This window comes from Cydia fagiglandana, chromosome 26 (genome assembly GCF_963556715.1).
Source record: "Cydia fagiglandana chromosome 26, ilCydFagi1.1, whole genome shotgun sequence".
Lineage (NCBI taxonomy): Eukaryota > Metazoa > Arthropoda > Insecta > Lepidoptera > Tortricidae > Cydia > Cydia fagiglandana.
In genome coordinates this window covers 8,556,566-8,580,528 of record NC_085957.1, presented here as the reverse complement: position 1 = coordinate 8,580,528, position 23,963 = coordinate 8,556,566, and the positions used below count along the sequence as shown (strand labels likewise).

Below are 23,963 nucleotides of genomic sequence, written 5' to 3'. Positions count from 1 at the left end.
GATATCTTAAAGTTCGAATCGCGCCGATTGTCGTTTATCAAAATTATATACAAAATACCCAGGGAGGCTCGCGGGCCGTAAGCGAGAGGTTCGCGGGCCGCATGTGGCCCGCGGGCCGCTTGTACCGACCGCTTCTCTAAAGGGGACTGATTACCAGTTCGCCGGACGATATTAGCCTGTCAGTTATAAGCAAAATTTGACAGCTCCGACAGTGTTGCCAACTCGTATTTTGGTAAAATGCTAGACTAATGTCTAGATTATGCCAAAATTATGCCAAACCTTTTTGAAATACTTATGCTAAAAAAAATGCTAAAATGTCACTTAAAATTAGACACTTAAAACACATACATTTTTCAAATTTGCCGCCTTTTTCTACTGACAAGATCTGCTTGACCAACTTTATATAGTCCGTCGACGTCCATCCGTTCACAAAAGTCAAAATTTATATGAAAATATTAACCATATAAGGCGATGGCGCATATTGTTGCTGCCAAGTTGGAGCAAATTTGACTTAGACTAAATTATGCTAAAAAATATGCCAGATGCTAAATGGAAAATTTTGGTGCCAAAGCGAGTGAAAATATGCCAGATCTGGCATCATTTATGCCAAGTTAGCAACACTGAGCTCCGAACAACTGACAGGGTGATATCGTCCGGCGAACTGGTAATATGTGGGCCCCTTAAGGTTAGTATGAGAACAAGCACATTTGGTATCGTCTTGGGTCATCCTATTAGTTTTTCGTCAAGTTCTTAAATTAGTCCTATTCTGCTTTCTTCACCCATTCTACATTCGTCACAATCGTCGGTGGCTTTCAATGTAGAATGAGTGACGAAAGCCGAATAGGACTAATTTAAGAGCCAACAGGAGTGGTCATTTCTCCATACAAACGTAGTCCTCGTTTTCCTCCGTGGTTTTTGAAGCTAGAGCAATGATTTTTTCAACACAGATTATTATTGTCAATATCTGTGTCGGACCGTTTTGCTTTTTTTGATATTTTTGTTTTTTAAGGCGCTAGAGCCCTTCAAAAATGGCCAAAATGGCCTAATTGACTATGCCGCAATGAGAGGCGTGGTATTCAAAACTGATATCAATTAGCCAAAAAAGCAAAACGGTCCGACACAGATAATTTCATAATCATTTAGATTTCCAAATTTGGTTACGATTGGTTAAGTTTTGGAGGAGGAAAAAGAGGACTACGAAACCTCGATTTTTGTCATTTTTACGCAGGATTTTTCGCCTCAGCTGCAGTTGTCCCTATCGCACTAATTTTAGGGGCGGAGTCAAGTTTCTAAATACGTACACAGCCAGAAAAGTGATGGGCAATAGTCGACATTTAATGTCGATGATCTAGTGATGTAAGAAGTTATCGATAAACCGTCTTGTGTGAAAATATCTAGATCCTCCTAAGACACAAGGGGTTTTGCGTTGAGAGGGAACACATTTTTGTAGTTACATAGGTACAATCTATTTTGAACTTTTTGATTCTAATATTTCAAATTAGAAATCAAAATCAAAAATATTTTATTGCATGGTTATGGGTATACAAAATTTTTAGGTACAGTCACGCTCCGTAATTGTCGAGCAATTTAAGGTCCTAGCTAGGGAATGCAATCTCGCACCAAGATTGGCGATTCGAGATCTCGCACGAAAAATTTGAATCGAGATTGGGTGTTTCGAGATCTCGACAGTCAGATTTTCGGGATCGACATTAATATCTCGACGAGATCGAATTTGACAAAGTAACTAAAATGTGTTATTTTAAACAATAATCTCTAAGAATTCCATAGACATCGTAAAATCGGGCGTATCGAGATATTCCTAGGAATATAATGAAACGCCGACATTTCATGATCTGCCTAGCGAACACCAGCCATTTTGCGCAAACCTCAAGGTGTGATATTCTGATATTCCTATAGTCCATAGGCAAATTAAACAAAAGTCGTCTCCTTCACGATTTTCGTCGACATCTCTTCTAAATACCTAAAACTGGTATGGACGTGTTCCTCGTGGTCTCAAAAATATGAATAAACCGGTTTTTATTTTATGGAGGGGGGGGGGGGGGGACGTGTCGAAAAAAAGGAAGGAAAAAGTGGGCGGCCGACCAGCATTGATATTTGTTCACGTCTTTAGTCCTATGGGACCGATCGGTTCGTGTGAGATGTCGTTTGAAAGAGTATTAAACGTGCAATTATTGTTTTATAATAACCGTAGTCATGACTGTAGTCATTTACAAAATATTTAAAATATATGATTTTTTACCGTGCATGGATGGCATAAGTACTGACAAAACATGCGTCTAACTCAATAAATTATAACTTTACCGCAATTAATGTTATATAAAATATACGAAAAATGTCATTAGCTTTCCAAAAACATAAGTTTTATTGATGTATGATATTATACATATAACAAAGTAATGATGAATTTTGTTCCGTCACGTAAATGGCGGGTGACCGACCTCAACTGATCATTATTTCTCGGGTTCTATTTTACTGATCAATTGGTGATGCATACCATTAGAAAGAATATTAAACATACTATAATTGGTTTCTAATAACCGTAGTCATAACTGTAGTCATTTACAAAATAATTGAAAATATGTATATGATTTCTCGATCAATTATTTTACAATGCGCCCGCTATGAAGCTAGGAATATCAAAGAATGCATTGCTCTGATGGATCTGCCGTCTCTTTCATAAGGAAGATCGTGATATGCCTGGGTTAATATTAGATCAGGAAATGATGGCGTTTCATGATACGCCAAGGATTACGATTTTACGATATGCCGCCGACATACCTACTACTTATTTAAGGTACCTTATGTTATATTTTGAAAATAACAACAACAAATTAAATATTTAACATAAAATCAATTTTAATTTTTACTTTACTTCTATGAAATGCTATCGATGTTAAACCACTATTTGCCTTTACTTAGAAACTGCGTAACAATAATAGAGCTAAAGCCGGACACATAATAGCACTGCCTAAACAACATGAATCTAAGGTCATATATTACTTAAAACAAAGTATTTCACTTTCAGTCTTGTTCGAGATCTCGAATATATTAATCGAGATCTCGACCGAGATTGCATATATCGAGATTTCCTGTCAACTAGGTTAAATTTCGAAAATACGTGCGAGATCTAGCGAGATCTCGAAATTGCGAGATCTAGATAGTCCTAGATCCCTAGTCCTAGCTGAATTGGTTGTTTCATACACTTACTCTAACTCTATAGAATGTCCAATCCTGCCTTACAAAGACGTTAATATTTATATTTGACATGTCTATACTATACTTCGTTTCTGAGCATTATTGAAAAAAAAATACTTACTTGATACTATAATACAGTAAAATTATACATTTTGCGTTTGCGTCAAATCCGGTAGTTCTGATTTTTTGCAGGCGTGTTTATGATGTTTGCTCAATGAATAATCCAAGTTTGTGACCTTGAGCGCCGAACGCAACTTTGTCAAAAATTGAATAAACCGCAATGTTTTTTAGATTTGGGCGATTATAACCCTAAAGTTACTAGTTTTTGGTAGTAACTTCCTAGGGCGTTTTTAAGGTAGACTAAATTTGCTACAATAAGACACTAGAATTGTCTCTGTACATCTAATATTTTCCGAGATAAAGCCTTTCAAATTTTTATAATTTTACATCAGTTCTTAGGTATAATATAAGGGTTAGGTAGGTAATTTATATGGAATTCATCACCGCCACGTTCTACAAAATATTTATTTTCCATAAAAATAGGCACTCATACATTTTTTTATGGATAGTAAATATTTTGTAGAACGTGCCGGTGACGAGTTCCATATAAATTACCAACCTAACCCTTATATTATAGCTAAGAACTGACGTAAAATTATAAAAATTTGAAAGGCTTTATCTCGGAAAATATTAGATGTACAGAGACAATTCTAGTGTCTTATTGTAGAAAATTTAGTCTACCTTAAAAACGCCCTAGGAAGTTACTACCAAAAACTAGTACTTTAGGGTTATAATCGCCCAAATCTAAAAAAATTGCGGTTAATTCAATTTTTTACAAAGTTGCGTTCGGCGCTCGAGGTCACAAACTTGGATTATTCATTGGGCCAACATCATAAACAAGTCTGCAAAAAATCAGAACTACCGGATTTGAAGCAAAAGAGCCAGGTTACAAAATTCGACAAAGTTACTGGATTACTAGTATTAACCACTAAGTACATAAATAGGGTAATTCGCCAGTAACAGGCCACTATTAATTACCCTATTCGATATCGAGTTCCGTAAACGTAAGCCGGGTAAGTAAAAAAGTTCAATCGCAATAGGGTAATTCGTCAGTGGCCACCCCAAACCAAAAATGAATTACATTCACCTATAAATAGAATTAATTTTAGTATAAAGTGGCCAGTTATTGAAGTTATTGAAACCTTATACTAAAATGAATTCTGTTTATAGGTGAATAGGATTCATTTTTAGTTTATGGCGGCCATTTATTAAAAGTGGCCAGTTACTGGCGAATTACCCTAGTTAGTAGTAGCAGTAACAAAAAGTGGCAATGCAAATTGCAATCAGTGAGGTGCGCGCCAGCGCGAGTACGGGCGCACCGCACGCGTCTGTGTGCGTGCATTACACATACAAATACAGTCTCTTACGCCGCGGTTACGCCCCGTCAGAGCGACGGGTATATTCAGCTTGAAATCTCAAAATCTACTTTTAGCTCAGCTCCCGTTTCGTCTTAAGAACTTGACGAAAAACGAATGGGACGACCCAAGATACCGCACATTGTGTTAGCACCAAAATTGCACAAATTTGGTTATCAATGTTATGCGTTAACATGCATTTAAATTCCACCACAGATATGCAAAATAATCGTGATTTTCTGTTACCATGTAATATTTTAATAATATCACTACACTACAGTGTCGTTCTAAAGTCAGACCGTAAAAAGTCTGCAGCGATTTTGATAGCCCACGCAGTGCAAGTGTCATTTTAAACGTCAAACTTCTATGAAATTATGACGTATACATAACACTTACACTGCGTGGTGCTATCAAATCCGCTGCAGACTTTTATTGGTGCGACTATATGGAACTTGCTAACTATGTAAACAAACCGCCATATTGGAATTGTCACCGAATGATGATTTCCAGTGATCGTACATTTTCCAGCATTTTTGGTGCAGCGGAGTGGTGTTAACGGAATTGGTATAGATAATTTCAACCCTAATGATTAATTAGCGTTAATTACGTTAATATTAACGTTCACTCAACTCACTCACTCACTCGCTCACTCGGTCACTCAAGGCTAATCTGAAGAAGCTTTGGCTTTCCAATCAGCGTGATCTGGTTAAGTACGAACCTTTATTTCTACTTTAAACTTGTATATATATATATATATATTGTATTGTATTGTATGTATGCTAGTATGTATTTTATGTATTTTATTCGATAATATTATTTATGTATTTTATGAGTTGACAATACGTTAGTTTACTTTTTCTAAATATTACTGTACATCCCGTAAGTTTGTCTATCTGACCTGACTGGAGTTTTCCTCTCATCTAATCGAAGGTTAGCTGGAAGAGATCCCTTATAGGGATAAGTTCGCCTTTGTACTTCCATTACTGTAATTTATTTTTGTAAACCTGTGTCGTGTACAATAAAGTGATTACTACTACTACTACTACTAATTTACCATTTCAGTTAAAATTATCTATTTAATACCAATTCCGTTGACACCACTCCGCTGCACCAAAAATGCTGTAAAATGTACGATCATTGATGATTTCAATATGGCGGTTTGTTTATGGCTCCTCTACACGATGGGCCAACGCCGGCCACTCCAAGGGACACATTTATGCGTTAGAGGGAGCAAGTGATATTGCTCTCTCAGTCTACCGCATGGCTGCGTCCTACACGATGGGCCAACGCCGGCTTGGAGTGGCCGGCGTTTGCCCATCGTGTAGAAGAGCCATTACATAGTTAGCAAGTTCTATAATCTATAGAATGACACTTTACACTACACACTACACCTTACAAAAGAAAGTCCCCGCCGAGTCTGTTTGTGTGTAAGTTCGCGATAATCTCGAAAACTACTGAACGGATTTTCATGCAGTTTCCTCCTATCAATAGAGTGATTCTTGAGGAAGGTGTAGGTGTATAGTTTGTTAAGGTTTTGTGTAACCCGTGCGACGCCGGGGCGGGTCACTAGTTATGAACAAATGAATCGGGGACATCACATATATTTGAATTTCTCCGCGGATAAATAATAATTCAAAATTAACAAAAATTTTACAATAACAAAATAAATATTTAAATGTTAATATTCAATAACGTCCTTCCCTGACATTAAACAAGTTATAATATATACATTTTTACAAAATACACAATTAAAGAAAACCAGCTTTCTCTTTGTATGCAAATGTGCCAACACCATGCTATTATGCAACAGAAAAACACGAAAATAAATAAATTAAAAAAACCTCTTGGAGTTTCTAGCGTTTCACTATCTACTTCTACTCCAAAAGTGGATCCTGAAAATTATTGTTAATTTTAGTAAAAAGTTGCATTATAAAGTAATGCTACATGCAAAAATTTGTATTCAATTTTAATAGTTTTTAAAAGATAAAGGTGCTTTAACGTGCATTTGTGCAATCACACAATCAAGAGTTTAATAGTACATTATGTTATGATACAAGCGTGCTACGTTATGACTCCTCTACACGATGGGCCAGCGCCGGCCAGGAGCAAATGATATTGCTATCTCATTCTACCGCATGGCTGCGTCCCTAGGAGTGGCCGGCGCTGGCCCATCGTGTAGAGGAGCCATTAAACGGCGCGCCAACTCAAACGCAGTGCATCTCGCTTGCACCAATGTCAGTTAGAGGGAAATGCATTGTGAGTTAGTTTACGCGGTCGCTAGCGAATATGTCAGTGCTAAACTCGTGGTAAGGCTACTGACGGTCACATCTGTATAGATGTCCCCTATTAGGGTTGAAAGGACACATAAAGTAACAATAACCGCTATTTTGGTAATATTCTTTAGCCTTGAGACAATTTATGTTAATTATTCAAACTAATTAACATACAGTTGGAAGAAAACCGGCCAAGCGCAAGCCGGACTTGTCATAACAGGTCATGGACTTTTTAACAAACATCTTTTTATAACAGGTGTCACAGACAGTCCCCTATGCCGTGGATGCATGGAGGAAGAAGAAACAGCCTCTCACGTGGTGTTGGAATGCAGCGGATTGGCCCCATACAGGGCAAAACATCTCGGATCCCCGAGTGACCTCCCCGAGGTCCTACTCAACATCAAAGGTTTGATAGGATTCCTCGAGGAGCTGGGCTGGCAAGACTAGCCCACCCCCTATCACGCAAAATAGGCGCAAGACGTCGAGTTGCGGAAAATCGCCCGAGCTACAATACAAGCCGGACTTGCGCACGAAGGGTTCCGTACAATTACACAAAAAAAAAGACAAATAAATCACGTTTTCATTTCTCATGCTCAAAAAGTGCACCTTTATGTCGTGCGTAGACGACATAAAATCGCATTTTATGCTCTAGAGCATAAAAGTAAAATTTTCTTCTAAGACTAAGGTAATCGGTCTCAACAGCCAAACAGTTAAAACATATTGCACAATTTTACTGCGCAATAAAATTGTGTAGATGACAAAACTTGTTATATTATTTTATTTTTGCTACAATTTATTAGAAATCCGTATTTTCTGTCATTAAATATAGTAAATCACATAAAATAGGAGTCGATTATCGTTCAAAAATGCTCCGAAATGTTTGACTTGGCAGAAAACCAAACGTCTGAAACTCTGATCACAAGTTGAAAATTAAAAAAAAATTAAAAAGTTAGTTGGCGGGTATTGGTTATGTATTATGTTATTTCGCTTTACGACTATTTCGTGGTGTAAATTGCCGTGAAAAATATAATTTTATTTTCCTCGCAATCGAAGTGAAAAGCAGAGTGTACAACAAGGGCATAAATGTCCATTTTTACCCTCGTCTACTATTTTGGTCTTCGCTTCGCTCAGACCAAAAAATTGCCTCGGGTGAAAATGGGTCACTTTATGCCCTTGTTGTACAATCTACTATTGTTGTATGGCCTCACTTAAATATTTATTTTATTCCGTTTTTAGTATTTGTTGTTATAGCGTCAACAGAAATACTTACATCATCTGTGAATATTTCAACTGCCTAGCTATCACGGTTCATGAGATACCTACAGCCTGGTGATAGACATAGACAGACAGACAGCGGAGTCTTAGTAATTAGGGTCCCGTTTTTATCCTTTGGGGTACGGAACACTAAAAAACGTTACAAATGCATGTTAATTACAGTAAGTACAGTCAGCAGCACACGTAACTGAAACATGGTGTTCAAAATGCCATCATAAAGTGGTGTTTGGTTCAATTTTAGGGTTCCGTATCCAAAGGGTAAAACGGAACCCTATTACTAAGACCCCGAATCCGTCCGTCCGTCCGTCTGTCACCAGGCTGTATCTCACGAACCGTGATAGCTAGACAGTTGAAATTTTCACAGATGATGTATTTCTGTTGCCGCTATAGGTACAGAATAATTAATAATAGTACTAGGTACAGAAGACTCACTCTCTAACAAAAGGCGTCTGTCATGATCAGCACAGATATGGCCGCTAGGTGGCGACAGCGACGCGCGGCTTATGGCAAACCCCAAAATTGGGGTCGAACGGATGTACTTTTAGCTTCCTCTCTGTCCCTTTTCATAGATAACGTCACAAATATCTGAGAACGCCGAAAAGCGATTGGTAAATATCAAATGATATTTCGTACATAAGTTCCGAAAAACCCATTGGTACGAGCCGGGGTTTGAACCCGCGATCTCCAGATTGCAAGCCGCACGCTCTCACCGCTAGGCCACCAGCGCTTACTGATAGCGACTGTACATACAAATAGGTACATATTTACATATACCGTTTGTGTCTATAATGTAACTAACTCGTCAAGGTTATTGTGTCACAGTAATTATGGACTATGGTGACTCATTTTCTCAATGGCGTGTATAATACATTCAGGTTAATAGGTAAATGTCCCAGTGGATTCGTTTGATGTTTGAAATTAATGTCTAATATTAGCGCCCCGAATATGATGGAAGCGCTGTGGCCCAGTGGCGTAGCTAGAGGATATGGCGCCCGGGGCAGGCACCAAATTTGCCGGAGGGCCAGATTACCATCCGCATTTCACACTTCACAGTGGTGGTAAATACGACTGACGAAAGTATCCCTGCTGTGCCTTTGTCAAGGCGGAGAGATAGTCTTTTGCCCATTTTGGCGCCCCCCCTTGGACGGCGCCCGGGGCACGTGCCCCCTCCAACCCCTCCCTAGTTACGCCACTGCTGTGGCCTAGCGGTGAGAGCGTCCGACTTGCAATCCGGAGGTCGCGGGTTCAAACCCCGGCTGGTACCAATGAGTTTTTCGGAACTTATGTACGAAATATCATTTGATATTTACCAGTCGCTTTTCGGTGAAGGAAACCATCGTGAGGAAACCGGACTAATCCCAATAATGCCTAGTTTACCCTCTGGGTTGGAAGGTCAGATGGCAGTCGCTTTCGTAAAAACTGGTGCCTACGTCAAATCATAGGATTAGTTGTCAAGCGGACCCCAGGCTCTCATGAGCCCTGGTGAAATGCCGGGATAACGCGAGCAAGAAGAAATTACCGCCCCGAATATTCGGTTGCCAAAGTTCGGCAGGTTGCGGCATAAAGATCATGTTTCGGCCGAAACTTCGGTTTCGGCCAAAAAAAATCAAAATTAAAAAAAAATACAAAACATATTTATTTCAAGATATTAGCATTCCAATACAGGCAGGACAGTGATCCCGACAGCTCAGCCTGTAAAGATATGTTGCGGCTAATTTTTAGGGTTCCGTACCCAAAGGGTAAAACGGGACCCTATTACTAAGACTTCACTGTCCGTCCGTCCGTCCGTCCGTCTGTCACCAGGCTGTATCTCACGAACCGTAATAGCTAGACAGTTGAAATTTTCACAGATGATGTATTTCTGTTGCCGCTATAACAACAAATACTAAAAACAGAATAAAATAAAGATTTAAGTGGGGCTCCCATACAGCAAACGTGATTTTTGACCAAAGTTAAGCAACGTCGGGCGTGGTCAGTACTTGGAGGGTGACCGTTTTCTTTTTTGCATTTTTTCCGTTTTTTTTTTGCTATATGGTACGGAACCCTTCGTGCGCGAGTCCGACTCGCACTTGCCCGGTTTTTATATAACTAGCTATCTATTACAGCAAAACCTAACATAGTTTGCGCGAGAGACACATCCAAAGTGGTAAAATGTGTGTCCCCCCTCCCCCTGTAACTTCTAAAATAAGAGAATGATAAAACTAAAAAAAATATATGATGTACATTACCATGCAAACTTCCACCGAAAATTTGTTTCAACGAGATCTAGTAGGTAGTTTTTTTTAATACGTCATAAATCTTAAACCGCAATTTTATTACGTTACTTGCTGCTACGGAACCCTTCATGGGCGAGTCCGACTCGTACTTGGCCGCTTTTTATATAACTAGCTATCTATTACAGCAAAACCTAACATAGCCAGCGGCTACTAGACCAAGAAAAGTCTGCAGCGATTTTGATAACCCCCATAGTGCAAGTGTTATTTTAAACGTCTGATAATGAAGTAATGACGTATAAATAACACTTGCACTGCGTATGCTATCAAAATCGTTGCAACCATCATCATCATGGTCTAACTCTATGAAGTTTCAAAAGTGGTCACGTTTTAAAATTTGTTGCCTACCTATCTCTTCCGCCATCATAAATCGTTCATATATATATGTACCTACGTGATGGCTTCCCTTTTGAACTTCTTTAAGACGAAACAGGAGCTGAGTTTTAAATATACCCGTCTCGCTAACGTATCGGCTCCTAAAACTAGTGCGATAAGGAGAAGGCGAAAAATCCCGCGTAAAAATCTCAAAAATCGAGGTTTCGTACTCGACTGTTTCCTCCTCCAAAACTTAACCAATCCTAACCAAACTTGGATTTCCAAGTTTGGTAATTTCATAATCGTTAAGTTTGGTAGTTTCATAAACGATTATGAAATTATCTGTGTCGGACCGTTTTGCTTTTTTGGCTAATTGATATCAGTTTTGAATACTACGCTTCCCATTGTGGCATAGTCAATTAGGCCATTTTGGCCATTTTTGAAGGTCTCTGGTGCCTTAAAAAACAAAAATATCAAAAAAAGCAAAACGGTCCGACACAGATATTGACAATATTAATCTGTGTTGAAAAAATCATTGCTCTAGCATCAAACACGGAGGAAACAGTCGAGTACGTTTGTATGGAGAAATGACCACTCCTGTTGGCTGTTAAAAGCGTCAGTTTAGATGTGTGCTCTCAACAAAACAAGTGGAATGGAGCTGCTATTGACATTCATGTGACGTGACAAACCATGTTAACAGTTAACCTTAGAAACAAAGACCTATTAATATTTATAAGCGCTCACCGTTTGTATTAATGTTATCCAATGCTCTAGCATTGAGTAACTGTCGTGGTATTCTATTGATACCACATTCCATCACATAATAAACTACAGATGTGGTGCATAATTATTTTCCTTCGTATTTTCTCGAAAACGTTCGTATTTGTCATGCTACTCAATCAACCTCGGTAATTTAACAATAAAAAATACATATATGTAAACACATTAAAAACCTAACCTAGGGTGCCGCCGGCAGGGGGCAGGGCCCAAGCTGCCGGTGGTCAGGGCCGCAGAGTGAGGAACCGACGTACTATCCGCGCCGTGTCCAATATTACCGCCTTCTGCATCTGACCCTTGATCCAACCACCCAGCGAGAGTCTCTCTAGGTGTTGGTCGAGACTCTTCGCTATTAGACCGTTCACTGAAACGACTATCGGGACAATGATCGTCGAATCAACATCCCACATGGCGGTTATCTCGTTAAGAGCCAACAGGAGTGGTCATTTCTCCATACAAACGTACTCGACTGTTTCCTCCGTGGGTTTTGATCAGTTTTGATGCTAGAGCAATGATTTTTTCAACACTGATTAAGTAATATTGTCAATATCTGTGTCGGACCGTGCTGCTTTTTTTGATATTTTTGTTTTTTAAGGCGCTAGAGCCCTTCAAAAATGGCCAAAATGGCCTCATTGACTATGCCGCAATAAGAGGCGTAGTATTCAAAACTGATATCAATTAGCCAAAAAAGCAAAACGGTCCGACACAGACAATTTCATAATCATTTAGATTTCCAAATTTGGTTACGGTTGGTTAAATTTTGGAGGAGGAAACAGTCGAGTACGAAACCTCGATTTTTGAGATTTTTACTCAGGATTTTTCGCCTTGTCCTTATCGCACTAGTTTTAGGAGCCGCTTCCGTTAGCGAGACGGGTATATTTACCTAAAATATTTAAAACTCAGCTCCTGTTTCGTCTGATTATGATTACCTCCGTCCCTCTCCAGCCCGCTGGATACCATGATCTGCAGCCACACGCAGAACAGCCCCAGGATGACCAGGACCCGAAGGATGGTCGCATATTTGATCCGCGGCATCGTACATTTCTAGATGGCGCTAGTTGCTCACGTTAACAAGATGGCGGGCGGCGCCATTTTGATTCTGTAACAAGGATAAGGTAAGTGTGTAAAGAAATCTTAATTTTGCCTTATTGTGTGATTATAACCAACAATTTATTACATTAAAACAATCATAAGTACATAGGCAAAGGGTTAGGTAATATGTGGTAGGGTAGAAAAGTGGTGTGCCTCGGATACACATGCTGGTGGCGCGTATAACGGCGATACTGATCCTACATCTCAGCCAGCCCAGTATGGTGCTTAGAGAACGGTTCCACCGTTGAGATATGGTTTCTGCCATATGTTTTATAAAGGAACACATTTGGGGTGCATAGACGCTGTCAACAGATGTTACAAGTGGGGTGAACGTTGCATGTTGCATTTCACAGGCCGTGGAATATATTCTCTGCTTTTCGTCTTCAGCTGATTTTAGTACAGATGTGACGGGTCGTGAGAGGTAAGAAGGAGCGTCAGTGCCTTATTGTGTGTCATTACAGTTACTAGAAATAATCTATTACCGCTCTATCTATTATCTATCTACCGCCTGCTGTTACCTCTATTGTCTTTGTTTATGTTATTGTACATTTATTGCGAATTACGTGTATGTGAGGTGTGCAATAAAGAGTATTGTATTGTATTGTATATTACCAAGACTCACAATTGTTAATAGAAAAAAAATGTAGATAGGAATGTACGGTCGCCCATGGTATTTCTTATATAGTACCTATGAATAATCTCAGGTGAATTTTTGGGCTCGGACCCTAATCTGTTAAACAAAAGATATTGTTTCCTTTATGCAGTGGTTACAATGCTTACTGCTAATAGACCCGACGTAAGTAACGGGAACAAACCCATTTAAAAAGCAAATTTACCATTCTAATTAGATATATGGTTCAAATTCTTGAATCAGCCCATTCGGAGATAACACGTTTTTGTTAAAAAAACAAGACCACCCTAATTGTTCTCTGAACAAGCTGTCATATGAATTTGAACCTTAATTCTATCACGATAGTTGCTTTTTAAACGACATGGTTGCTTTGGCACGAGCTGTAGACCGCTCTTAAAAGAAACAAAGGCTTTTGTTTAACGGATTAGCACCCGAACTCGAAAAAATCATCTGAGATAATTCATACTATACCGATCACCGAAAACCGCCTAGGGGTTGGTCTATGGGACCGATACAACCTTTTGAACGTTGTCATCAGCTCAAATGCTTCCTATAGGAGGAGGAGGATATGCATTAACTACTTTTACCCCGGCTACACACGTAACTATAAATCGTAGCGATTAATCTGTGCAGTCCGACTTGCGTAGTTTTATCTACCGTATGTATGACAAATCGTTGTCAATTATCGTAACGATTTGTCATACACACGGTAGATAAAACTGTGCAAATCAGACTCCACAGTTCGCTACGATTTATAGTTACGTGTGTAGCCGGCATTAGGGCGAAGCATTGGAGCCGTCAGATTTTTGGTGCGAGACGTAAACGTGACGTTTATGCTACCGATCTAACCCACAAGATGGCAGAACCTAATAAGCACAAGGAAACATACCGACGAGAACGGTAGATGGTAGCACTTGTTTTGGCAATGTACATGTGCACATGTTTCCGATTCAGGCCAAAAGATGGCAGACCCTCCAACGCGCACGGTCCCTATATCATATAAAAGAATGAATGACACATTAAATCCACTATGTACTTATTTCAGTAACTTTATAACTTTACCTAAGTGCCAGAAAAAAAGGTGAATTAAACACGCTAGAGCGATTTTTCTGCACTACAACTTTTCAAGATGGCCACCGAACCATAGACAAGGGCGAGCATTAGTAATGAATCAAAGCTGGTGGGTTTCATTTCAATGAATATTGGATAAAGGTCACGCGTCAGTGGATTGCATGTACCTAGTAGAAAAACTTTTAACGCGGTCATTTAACTATTATTACTTATTACTAACGTCAAAGAGAATAGCGACCATTAGGTATCAAAGTTCAGCCGATGAAACTGATTTTAGAAAAAGGTCACTTCTGTGGACAACGCAATAAAAGTTGACGACTGGTACATATATATCCCTTTTTAGGGTTCCGTAGCCAAATGGCAAAAAAACGGAACCCTTATGGATTCGTCATGTCTGTCTGTCTGTCTGTCTGTCCGTCCGTATGTCACAGCCACTTTTTTCCGAAACTATAAGAACTATACACTGTTAAAAATATTCAGGGAATTTTACATAATTTTAGGGCAACTTTCGTTGCCCTAACTTTTCTGTATTTTTACATAATTATGTAATTTTACAAGGCGTATGTAATTTTACATATCGACCTGATTTCATTATTATGTAATTTTACATTTATGTAATTTTACATAATCAAACAAATTGACGGTTATGTAAAATTACATTTATGTAATTTTACATAATCATACTGTCAGATATGTAAAAATCTCACTTATGTAATTTTACATAATCTGTAAAATCTCATTTATGTAATTTTACATATCCGTAAAATTTCATTTACGTACTTTTACATTTTTTTCGGTAATATTACAGGGTAATTGTATGTTTTGTTACAAATTTCGTATGTATAAATACATAAAGTTTGTGTATTAGTAATGATTTTTATGTATGATTACATTTTATTCAGTAATATTACCGAATTATTATGTATTTTGTTACAGATTTCATGTGTAAAATTACACCAACTTAATGTATTATTAATGTTTTTTGAGTATTTTTACTTTTTATTCGGTAACATTACACAATTATTATGTGTTTTGTTACAGATTTCGTATGTAAAAATACATTAAGTTTTTGTATTATTAATGATACTTTATGTATATTTACATTGTATTTGGTAATATCACAGAAGTAATATGTGTTTTATTACAGATTTCGTATGTGAATTTACACAAAGTACATGTATTATTAATGATTTTTTTAAGTATTTTTCCCTTTTATTCGGGAATATTACCGAATTATTATGTATTTTGTTACAGATTTCGTCTGTAAAATTACACAAACTTTATTTATTATTAATGTTTTTTTAAGTATATTTACTTTTTATTCAGTAATATTACAAAATTATTGTGTTTTATTACAGTTTGCGTATGTGATTTTACCACAAACTTTATGTATTTTTAATGATTTTTAAGTATTTTTCCATTTTATTCGGTAATATTACTGATACAATTTATGTATTTTTACATAAGAAAACTGTGATTTTAAATATGGGCAAGGTAAAATTACTTGTTGTTTGTGTATTATTACCTGTAAAATTAGGTAATATTTCATGTTATTAGGGGATATTTTTCTGTAAAATTCAATACAAATTCTGTACATTTACGGTAATTCTCCAGATTTAGTTATTAACCATACGTTAGTTTTTTTTCTTATGTATTTTAATTAATGCAGCCTGTCTGCAGACTGTATTTATTAAAGTACATGAGAAAACAAATACCAACTTGCTAATAGCAAAATCCTGAGAATTATCGATAGCATGTAAATGTACAAAATTTGTATTGAATTCTCTAGGAAATATCGCCTAATAACATGTAAAACGAACTAATTTTATCAGTCATAATATACAAACAACAAGCAATTTACAGTTTGGAGGTTATTTAATAAAAAACAAAAATACAAAGAAATAAATTTATTGATTTTCACACACTAAAATTATAGAGCACACGCGTATATACACGTCTACGTGCATATTATTATTATTTATTCTGTGACAGAGTACAAAAAGTAGAAGACATATACGACACTATAAATTATATCTTATGTACATAAGTACTTCTTATGAATTAGTCTTATAAAAGTTTCGGTTAATAAGGCCTATGTGAATCTAATGCGTGAAACCTATACCATTTCAAGTAACGAATTGTCTGAAAATGTTTGTTACTGACATTAATTATAGTTAGTTTTTTTAGCATTAGAAAGAACTTGCAAGAAGTTAAGCGATCTTGACATGTCTTTTAATTGAAAAACGCTTTTTAAAAATCAAAAACTATTACTTATGACTTCCTTCTTTAGGATTTATTTTAAAAATATACCTTTGTATAAATTCTAATGTGTTTTGACAGTCCACTGGACATTCCATATTCAAGTTGCAGTAAGCCGCCATCAATAGTTGTAACGACGTAGGCAGAATCTCAGTTTCGCTAACAATCGTTTTTTCTACCAGCAAGTAATATAATTATATTTTCATTATCTGTGGACAAAAAACATAATGGTTAAAACAGGTAATATAATAGGCCCCCAAATTTAATACTTCCTCCTCAAATAAGATAATTTATCGTATTACGTTAAGTGGCACTACTAGTGAGTAAGGGTACAAGTCTCGGGCAGCGCAGTTTTAAAAGGGTGTAAGTTCCATGCCCCTTTTACAACTAAGCTGCGCGACACTTGTACCCTTTTTCACTAGGGCCACAGGTTTATTCAATACATTTACGTTTTAACACTGTATGTTTCATATAGATTATATTATGATTAATTATAAATTATATGAAACATACAGTGTTATGCTTCGCAGGTAAGGCATTTTATCATTGTAATAATAATTAAGTCTCACCTAAAAATACAATGTTAGGCGCAGCTATTTCGGATAGCTCTGCAACTTGAACCCTGGTTAATGGTTCCTGGAAAAGAAAAAGTTAATAAGATTAGTAAATGGAACTACTATATTTAGGATGGTACCTCATCTGGAAGAAAATGGATTATGAATTATATCTTGGGTATTGCTCTCCCTCTATGTGACGGATGATCAAAATAGCGTGGGCCTATGTTGCACCAAACCTGAGTTCCACTAGGTACAGCCAGGGTTCAGCATCAGCTCTATCTTGTCAACTTCAAGCGTCAAATTTTTAAATTGACATCATACTGCAAAATAAATGTGGTTTGAGTCAGCACATTAATGCTTAACAGTAGGTATCCAATTATAGTCTATTCTACAATACACTACATTCTACAATTACACAAAAAATATTTCATTACGAAAAGTCAAATTAATTTAGATTTACTCACCTTTTTCAATGATATTTTTTAAAGTTGGGTCCATTATTGGAACAGCTTTCTTGATTGTTTGGTCTACTGACCAAATTTTAATAACGGGCATGTTTTACTGTAAAAGAATAACACAATTTATTAGTGTTGGTGACTATTTAATTAACCTACACAATCAAGCATGTACTAATATCGTTTTAAATTTAGATGTACTTAGCTAATAAATACTTACATTTTTTTAATGGCATACGACGAAAGCGGCTGCTCCAAGATTTTGTAGATCAGGTCTGATCCACCCTGGACGTGGACAGGACACGATATCAACTGGACTTTGTAAAGGACGCCGAGGAAACCGTTAGAAAAAAGTTGAACCGCGAACCCTTTCTGGAAGTACATAACGTTTTGAGGTCTAATGCAGATTTCACTAGATATTCGATGCAAGAAAGTAAAGGTATATCTAATACTTATATTTACCTGTTTTCTTGTATGCTATCTCCAATTTATTTACACGTTTACACAAGTACTACGTTCTACGCACAGCGAGTGAGCGAGCGCCATTTTGATGTGAAGTCATGAACTGCGCAGCGCATAGGTACAGGTTCGTGGCGGGCGGGGGGGGGGGGGGGGTGCGCCTGACTAGCGATCGCGTGATCCATGTAGCTCGCGCGCCATTGGCGCGCGTTATAATATTGATCCGTGATTGGGTGTGTGCCAGTGCCGCACAAAATTCGTCCAATCCGCGAGTGCTAACGGATATGAATTCATATTTGAAGATTTATAGTTTATTTTTCGAAATTAATAATTAGGTACACAATTTTACCAATAATTGCTGACATTGGTACATATAAATAACATCGTAAGTTTTGTTGCTTCCAACTTTGATGCTGTAATTCACATTAAGGGGTTCCCTGGAGCCAATGAATGACCTATCTGAATCCCTTAGTTTTCTAATTTTTTTTTTGTAGCTTATCATACGGTAAAGTTGAAAAGAATTTATGTACGAAATAGGTATCATTTGATATTTACCAATCGCTTTTCGGTGAAGAGGAAAACATGGTGAGGAAACCGGACTAATTCCAACAAGTTTCCTAGTTTCCCCTCTGGGTTAGAAGGTCAGATGGCAGTCGCTTCTGTAAAAACTAGTGCCTACGCCAATTCCCGGGATTAGTTGCCAAGCAGTTCCCAGGCTCCCATGAGCTGTGGCAAAAAGCTGGGATAGCGCGAGGAAGATTTATTATCATAGGGTAAAGTGCCCTATTACCAGCCACCTGCATTAATCGTTGAATAACTTTTATAATATGTCCAAAACTACACGGAATGTTTGTAAGTATACACGGTGTAATATGAGGAAACCGAATAGCTTTAACCACGCATTTCTGAGGTCAAAAGAAAGAAAAAATGTAAGATGAGTTTAGGTATACTTCACCAAAAAAAAATTTTTTTGTTTTGTTTTTTCAATTTCTTGAATGTACATGTACATAAAAATAAATGTTATTTGATGTTGATTGGTAAACTTTTCACTTAAAATTGATTTTTACATTTTTTTTTCGTAAAACCTACTTTTTGCAAAGCGTTACTTGTCACTTTTTGATATCTATCAAGAAGGATATTTTAGACTACGTCCCATAGCAGCAACATCACCATCAAAAAGGTCTTTTACACTCTGTAACAATAAAAACTTGTTTTTTTTTAATTAATATTATCTCTGAAACTAGGCGAATTTCAAAAAAGTTTATAGGACATTTTTGTCTCTAAATATGATCAGGAATACGCAGTTAAAATTATTCGGTTTAAAATATTTCGGTTTCCTCATGTTACACGGTGTATTTGTCCGCGATTATCTCGCGTTTAGCTGAACCGATTTTGATGTGGTTTTCAGAAAAGTGTTTGTTACATTCGGGAGAAGGTATTAGTATACATAGAGCTGAGCTGATGCTGAACCCTGGCCGTACCTAGTGGAACCAGAAAAGACAAAACTGTGGAAAAATACAATTGGACAGCGCGGCAATGCCGCCAGCCTTCTTGGCACCCTGCCCAAAGGCACAGAGCTGGAGCCAGGTTTTTATTTATAATTTTAGTTTATATTGTAGTTAGTTGTAGCTTTATGTAGTTTTTAATTACATGTAGTTAATAATTTTTTGTAACATATTTGCTGTGACTTAATTTTTTAATAAAAAGAGACTTCATGATCGATTACCTTTTTTCTAATTGGGCCATTTTACCCTATCCCATATTTACTTAAAAATTAATTGGGAGGAAAACTAACTTTTTATCCCGCCAGGTGGTGGTGGCGAATTAGCGACTTTACCTCGCTTTGACATAAAAACTGTCAAACCACATACATTTTTTGTAAGTTATTCTATTCTTGTAAAATTTTCTCAAAAATGCCTATATCTGATATGAATATTTGACATATTTATTTTTAGAGACGTCAAAGACGAACCCAAATAAATAGGTACCTACCTAGATATGTATGTAGATTTCGTATTAAGTAACTAAGTATTTCTATCTTTACATAATATTAATGAATCTATTTATCTTTAAGTAGGTATTAGTAGTAACGATGTGGTGTGAGCACAAACCGATTTTGCCTAAAATTAATTAGGTAAGTACAGTCACCTGCAATAATATGTTACTCTTCGAAGGCCGCAATAATATGTGACACGCTCTTATGGCTCTACAGATAAGGTCGTGTCAGATATTTTTGCGGCCTTTGAAGAGTAACATATTATTGCAGGTGACTGTACCTACTTACTAAGTAAGTACCTAAGTACCTTCTTAATTTCGACCGCACGGGCGGCATTCTCAGCAGGTTAAAACTTGTTCACGGAATTGTATTAGGGTATTCCACCTGTCCAGTTTCTGTTTCTTTGTCCAATGTGTGTTTTGTCTCACATTTTGCTTGAGAGAGAGAGTGAGATGCCATGACATTGGACAAACATATCATTGGACACATTACCGCACCGCACCAAGGTCATTGCGACGCACCCATAAGTAAGACCTTGACAACAACCTTGTCCGGTGTGTCCTTGGTGCGTTGCGGTAATGTGTTAGCACTGTTAGCAGCTTTATGGTAACATTCCATTTCTAACCGCAGCTGCACTACCGGTACTGAACGCGTCGCTGTCATTGTCAATTTCCATAGTAAAATTGACAGTAATGCAGCTGCGGTTAGAAATGGAATGTTACCATTAGGCATTAAGTAGTTTGTGTTCTATTCTATGTATGTAGGTAAAGGATAACTCACGCTCACGTTAGACCGGGCCGCATCCGGGCCGGAGCTTTTTTTTTTTTTTTTTTTTTTTTTTTTTATTTATTTATCATAAAGTACACAACACTTTTATAAACATTATATTCCTTCCGGCGCTTAGGTACGTTTCTATGACATGACAGGCGAACACGTGATGCATTCCATAGAAAACGATGCGCCGGAAGCTCCGGCCCGGGCACGGCCCGGTCTAAAGTGAGTCACCCTTAATGGGTAGTCGTATGTTACCAGACGAACTCGCGGGCAAGAGCTAGGAATTCATAAATGTGAAAAAAACCGGACAAGTGCGAGTGGGACTCGCCCACCGAGGGTTCCGTACTTTTTAGTACTTATTCTCTTTATTTATTTTTCTTCTTAAGTTAGGTTAATTATAATATGAATATAAAAGTAAAATATAAAAACACTTACAAAATAATAAAAAAAAGTTATAAACACACAGTACTTATTTATTGTTATCACTCACACTTAATAATGAGAGAGTGAGATGCACTGACATTGGACAAAGAAATTGAATGCAAATTTGACAGGTGAAATACCACCCTAAGGGCCCCTTGCACCATTCCACTAACCCGGGGTTAACCGGTTAAATCTGGAGTTACCTTGGTTACCAGTACAATTTGACACTGGATTAACGGTTTAACCGGTTAACCTCGGATTAGTGGGACAGTGCAAGTGGCGCTAAGTTAGTTAAGTAGTGGTTTGGTATTTTTACTTTTATGCTGTTTAACTTGTTTGAAATAAAATAAATAAAAATGTAATGTAAAGACACACATTGAAATAGTAAATTTGCAGAAAATTAAAGAAATATTGGAAAATTTCATTGTATTGTTTTTAATTTTACTGGCATTTTTCTGAATATTACATAATAGATAAGTAAATTTACATAAAAAAAAATTCACGAAAGTAGGTAAAATCACGACACTTTTATGTAAAGTTCCCCGCGGTACGCGTGTTGTTTGCTGTTGGTGCTGTTGTTGATGTGTTGTTGTTGGTAATGTTGTTGTTGCTGTTGTAATTGTGTAGTAGTTTGTTTTCCAAAGGGAAAAAGAAATAAAGTTGTACTTTTGCTAGGACAAAAAGATCCGCTTGCGAGCACTTCATTCCTGCAGCTCGGCCTTCGGCCTCGCGTGTTTGGGAAATCGAAAAGGACGCTCCGGGCCTTCGGCCCTACGCGGAGCTCGGCCTTCGACCTTCGCTCTGCCGTGTCACGCCTAACTCCGTTAACTCGAGTTACATGAGTTACGAATAACCAGTCTAAATCGTCTTAAAAACCATTAAATATATATCTTCTATAAGAAAATTTTGAAAATCTTCATTATTTACTGAGAAAAGCATATGGCTAACTCATGTAACTTCATTTTTTTGCCGATGGCGTCAGGCACAACTCAGTTAACTTAAGTTGTATGACTGACACAACCAAAATATCAACATCGTTTCTTAAGTTACCGGAGTTAGGCATGACTGGCCGAGCGCTTGATTTATACGACAACAATATTCCTATAGTAATACGTGTCACGTCTGATCACGCGAATGTCATGTAACTTGACTTACATGACTTCGTGTGACCACTATAGTATGGAAGAGTTGATCATGCGGAAACATTTAATTCGAATAAAATGAAAACTATTCAATTATGCGAAACAAAAATTAAAGGGCCCAGTCTGTGACCATATTTCCTACATGTAGATTAGATAAAATAAAAAAATTACGACGAACCGTCAACGATAACAGCATTTGAATCTTTAAAACTTTAAACGTAATTATCTCGAAACTCGACTTTTAAAGTTACATGAGATGCGCGTGACACGGCAGCGCTGGGTTTCGAAGCTCAGCGCCGCGTTAAAAACTGCCAGGGTCCCTCTATGACATTTGGTCGAGCACCACCTAGGTCTGACCGTTTGGCCGGCCCGTCCAACAATTTTCTGACCGGAAGCGGTAGACCAAAAGTCGGAATTTTCTGGAGATCACGAGACCGCCCTCTATATGAAACTGTCAAAGTCTAACACACCACGAACCTCCTTCTGGGAGAACAATTGTGTCATCAGTCAGTCGTATTGCAGCTTTATATAATATAGAAAAATACGTAAATAATAAAATTATTTTTGTCCCTGACATTCCATGTAATTTTACAGATTTTATGTAAAAGTCCATTGTCTTAGTGATTACTATACAATACATATTGAATATGTAAAAAAAAACATTTTCACGGCCTCCTTAGCCTATTAGTTGATAGTGACCCTGCCTATAAAGCAGGACGTCCCGGGTTTGCATCCTGGTCAGAGCATTTATTTGTGTGTCTATTATCACGTAATATATTTGTTCATCAGGAGTTATGGATGTTGCCTATGTATTCAAGAATGTATCGATTATACATTTATACCTAAAGTGCCCACAACACAATCCTTATTGAGCTTACTGTGGGACTAGGTTAATTTGTGTAAAATTGTCCTATATATTATTTATTTATTTTACCAGTAAATTTACAGAAAATATGTAGGTATACCATTAAGAAGATATTGGTAAATTTCATTATATTGTTTGTAATATTACTGACATGTTTCGGAATATTACATAAGACTTAAGTAAATTTACATAAAAATGTATTTTTCAAAAGAAATAATAAATTTGCGAGATTTTTATGTAAAATACCCGTTCCAATTGTTAAAAATCAATTGTAGTATTACAGATATTTATGTAAACGAGCATTTCTTAGTGACTATTACATATGTATCGTGTAAAAAGACCCATTTGAACAGGAAGTTTACAGAAAATTTGTAAAATTAAAAAAATGTTGGGAAATGTCATTATGTTTTTTGTAATTTTTCTGATATTTTTCGGAATATTACATAAGAAGTAAGTAAATTGTAATAAAAATGTGTTTCTCAATAAAAAATGGTAAAATTACGAGATTTTTATGTCAAATTCCCGATTTAATTGTTAAAAACACATTAAAAAAGTATTTGTCCCAAAAGTTCCATGTAATTTTACAGATTTTATGTAAACGTTCATCTCTTAGTAATTATTACATATTTATTATGTAAAAATACCATTTAAACAGTAATTTCTACAGAATATATATGTAAAATGAAGAAATGTTG

The 23,963-nt window shown here is 37.0% G+C and overlaps 1 protein-coding gene and 1 long non-coding RNA gene across 3 annotated transcripts in view; both read right to left on the bottom strand.

Annotated features, from left to right (window-relative positions):
• Positions 1-23,963, bottom strand: part of LOC134677481 (alpha-1,6-mannosyl-glycoprotein 2-beta-N-acetylglucosaminyltransferase) — an 81,342-nt gene that overhangs the window by 46,374 nt on the left and 11,005 nt on the right. Inside the window, exon 2 of the mRNA XM_063535963.1 lies at positions 12,474-12,643. Coding sequence (XP_063392033.1) covers positions 12,474-12,579 — 106 coding nt within the window. The 5' untranslated portion in view covers positions 12,580-12,643. The remainder of the gene's footprint in view (positions 1-12,473; positions 12,644-23,963) is intronic.
• On the bottom strand, positions 16,239-18,166 carry LOC134677623 (uncharacterized). Of its 2 annotated transcripts, XR_010100065.1 has the most exons (5): positions 18,072-18,166; positions 17,830-17,981; positions 17,619-17,715; positions 17,167-17,474; positions 16,239-16,806 (listed from the first exon to the last, which is right to left on the bottom strand). It is a non-coding gene; the product is annotated as an uncharacterized LOC134677623 (long non-coding RNA). The 2 variants fall into 2 exon arrangements; XR_010100064.1 differs by having other exon boundaries at positions 17,167-17,715.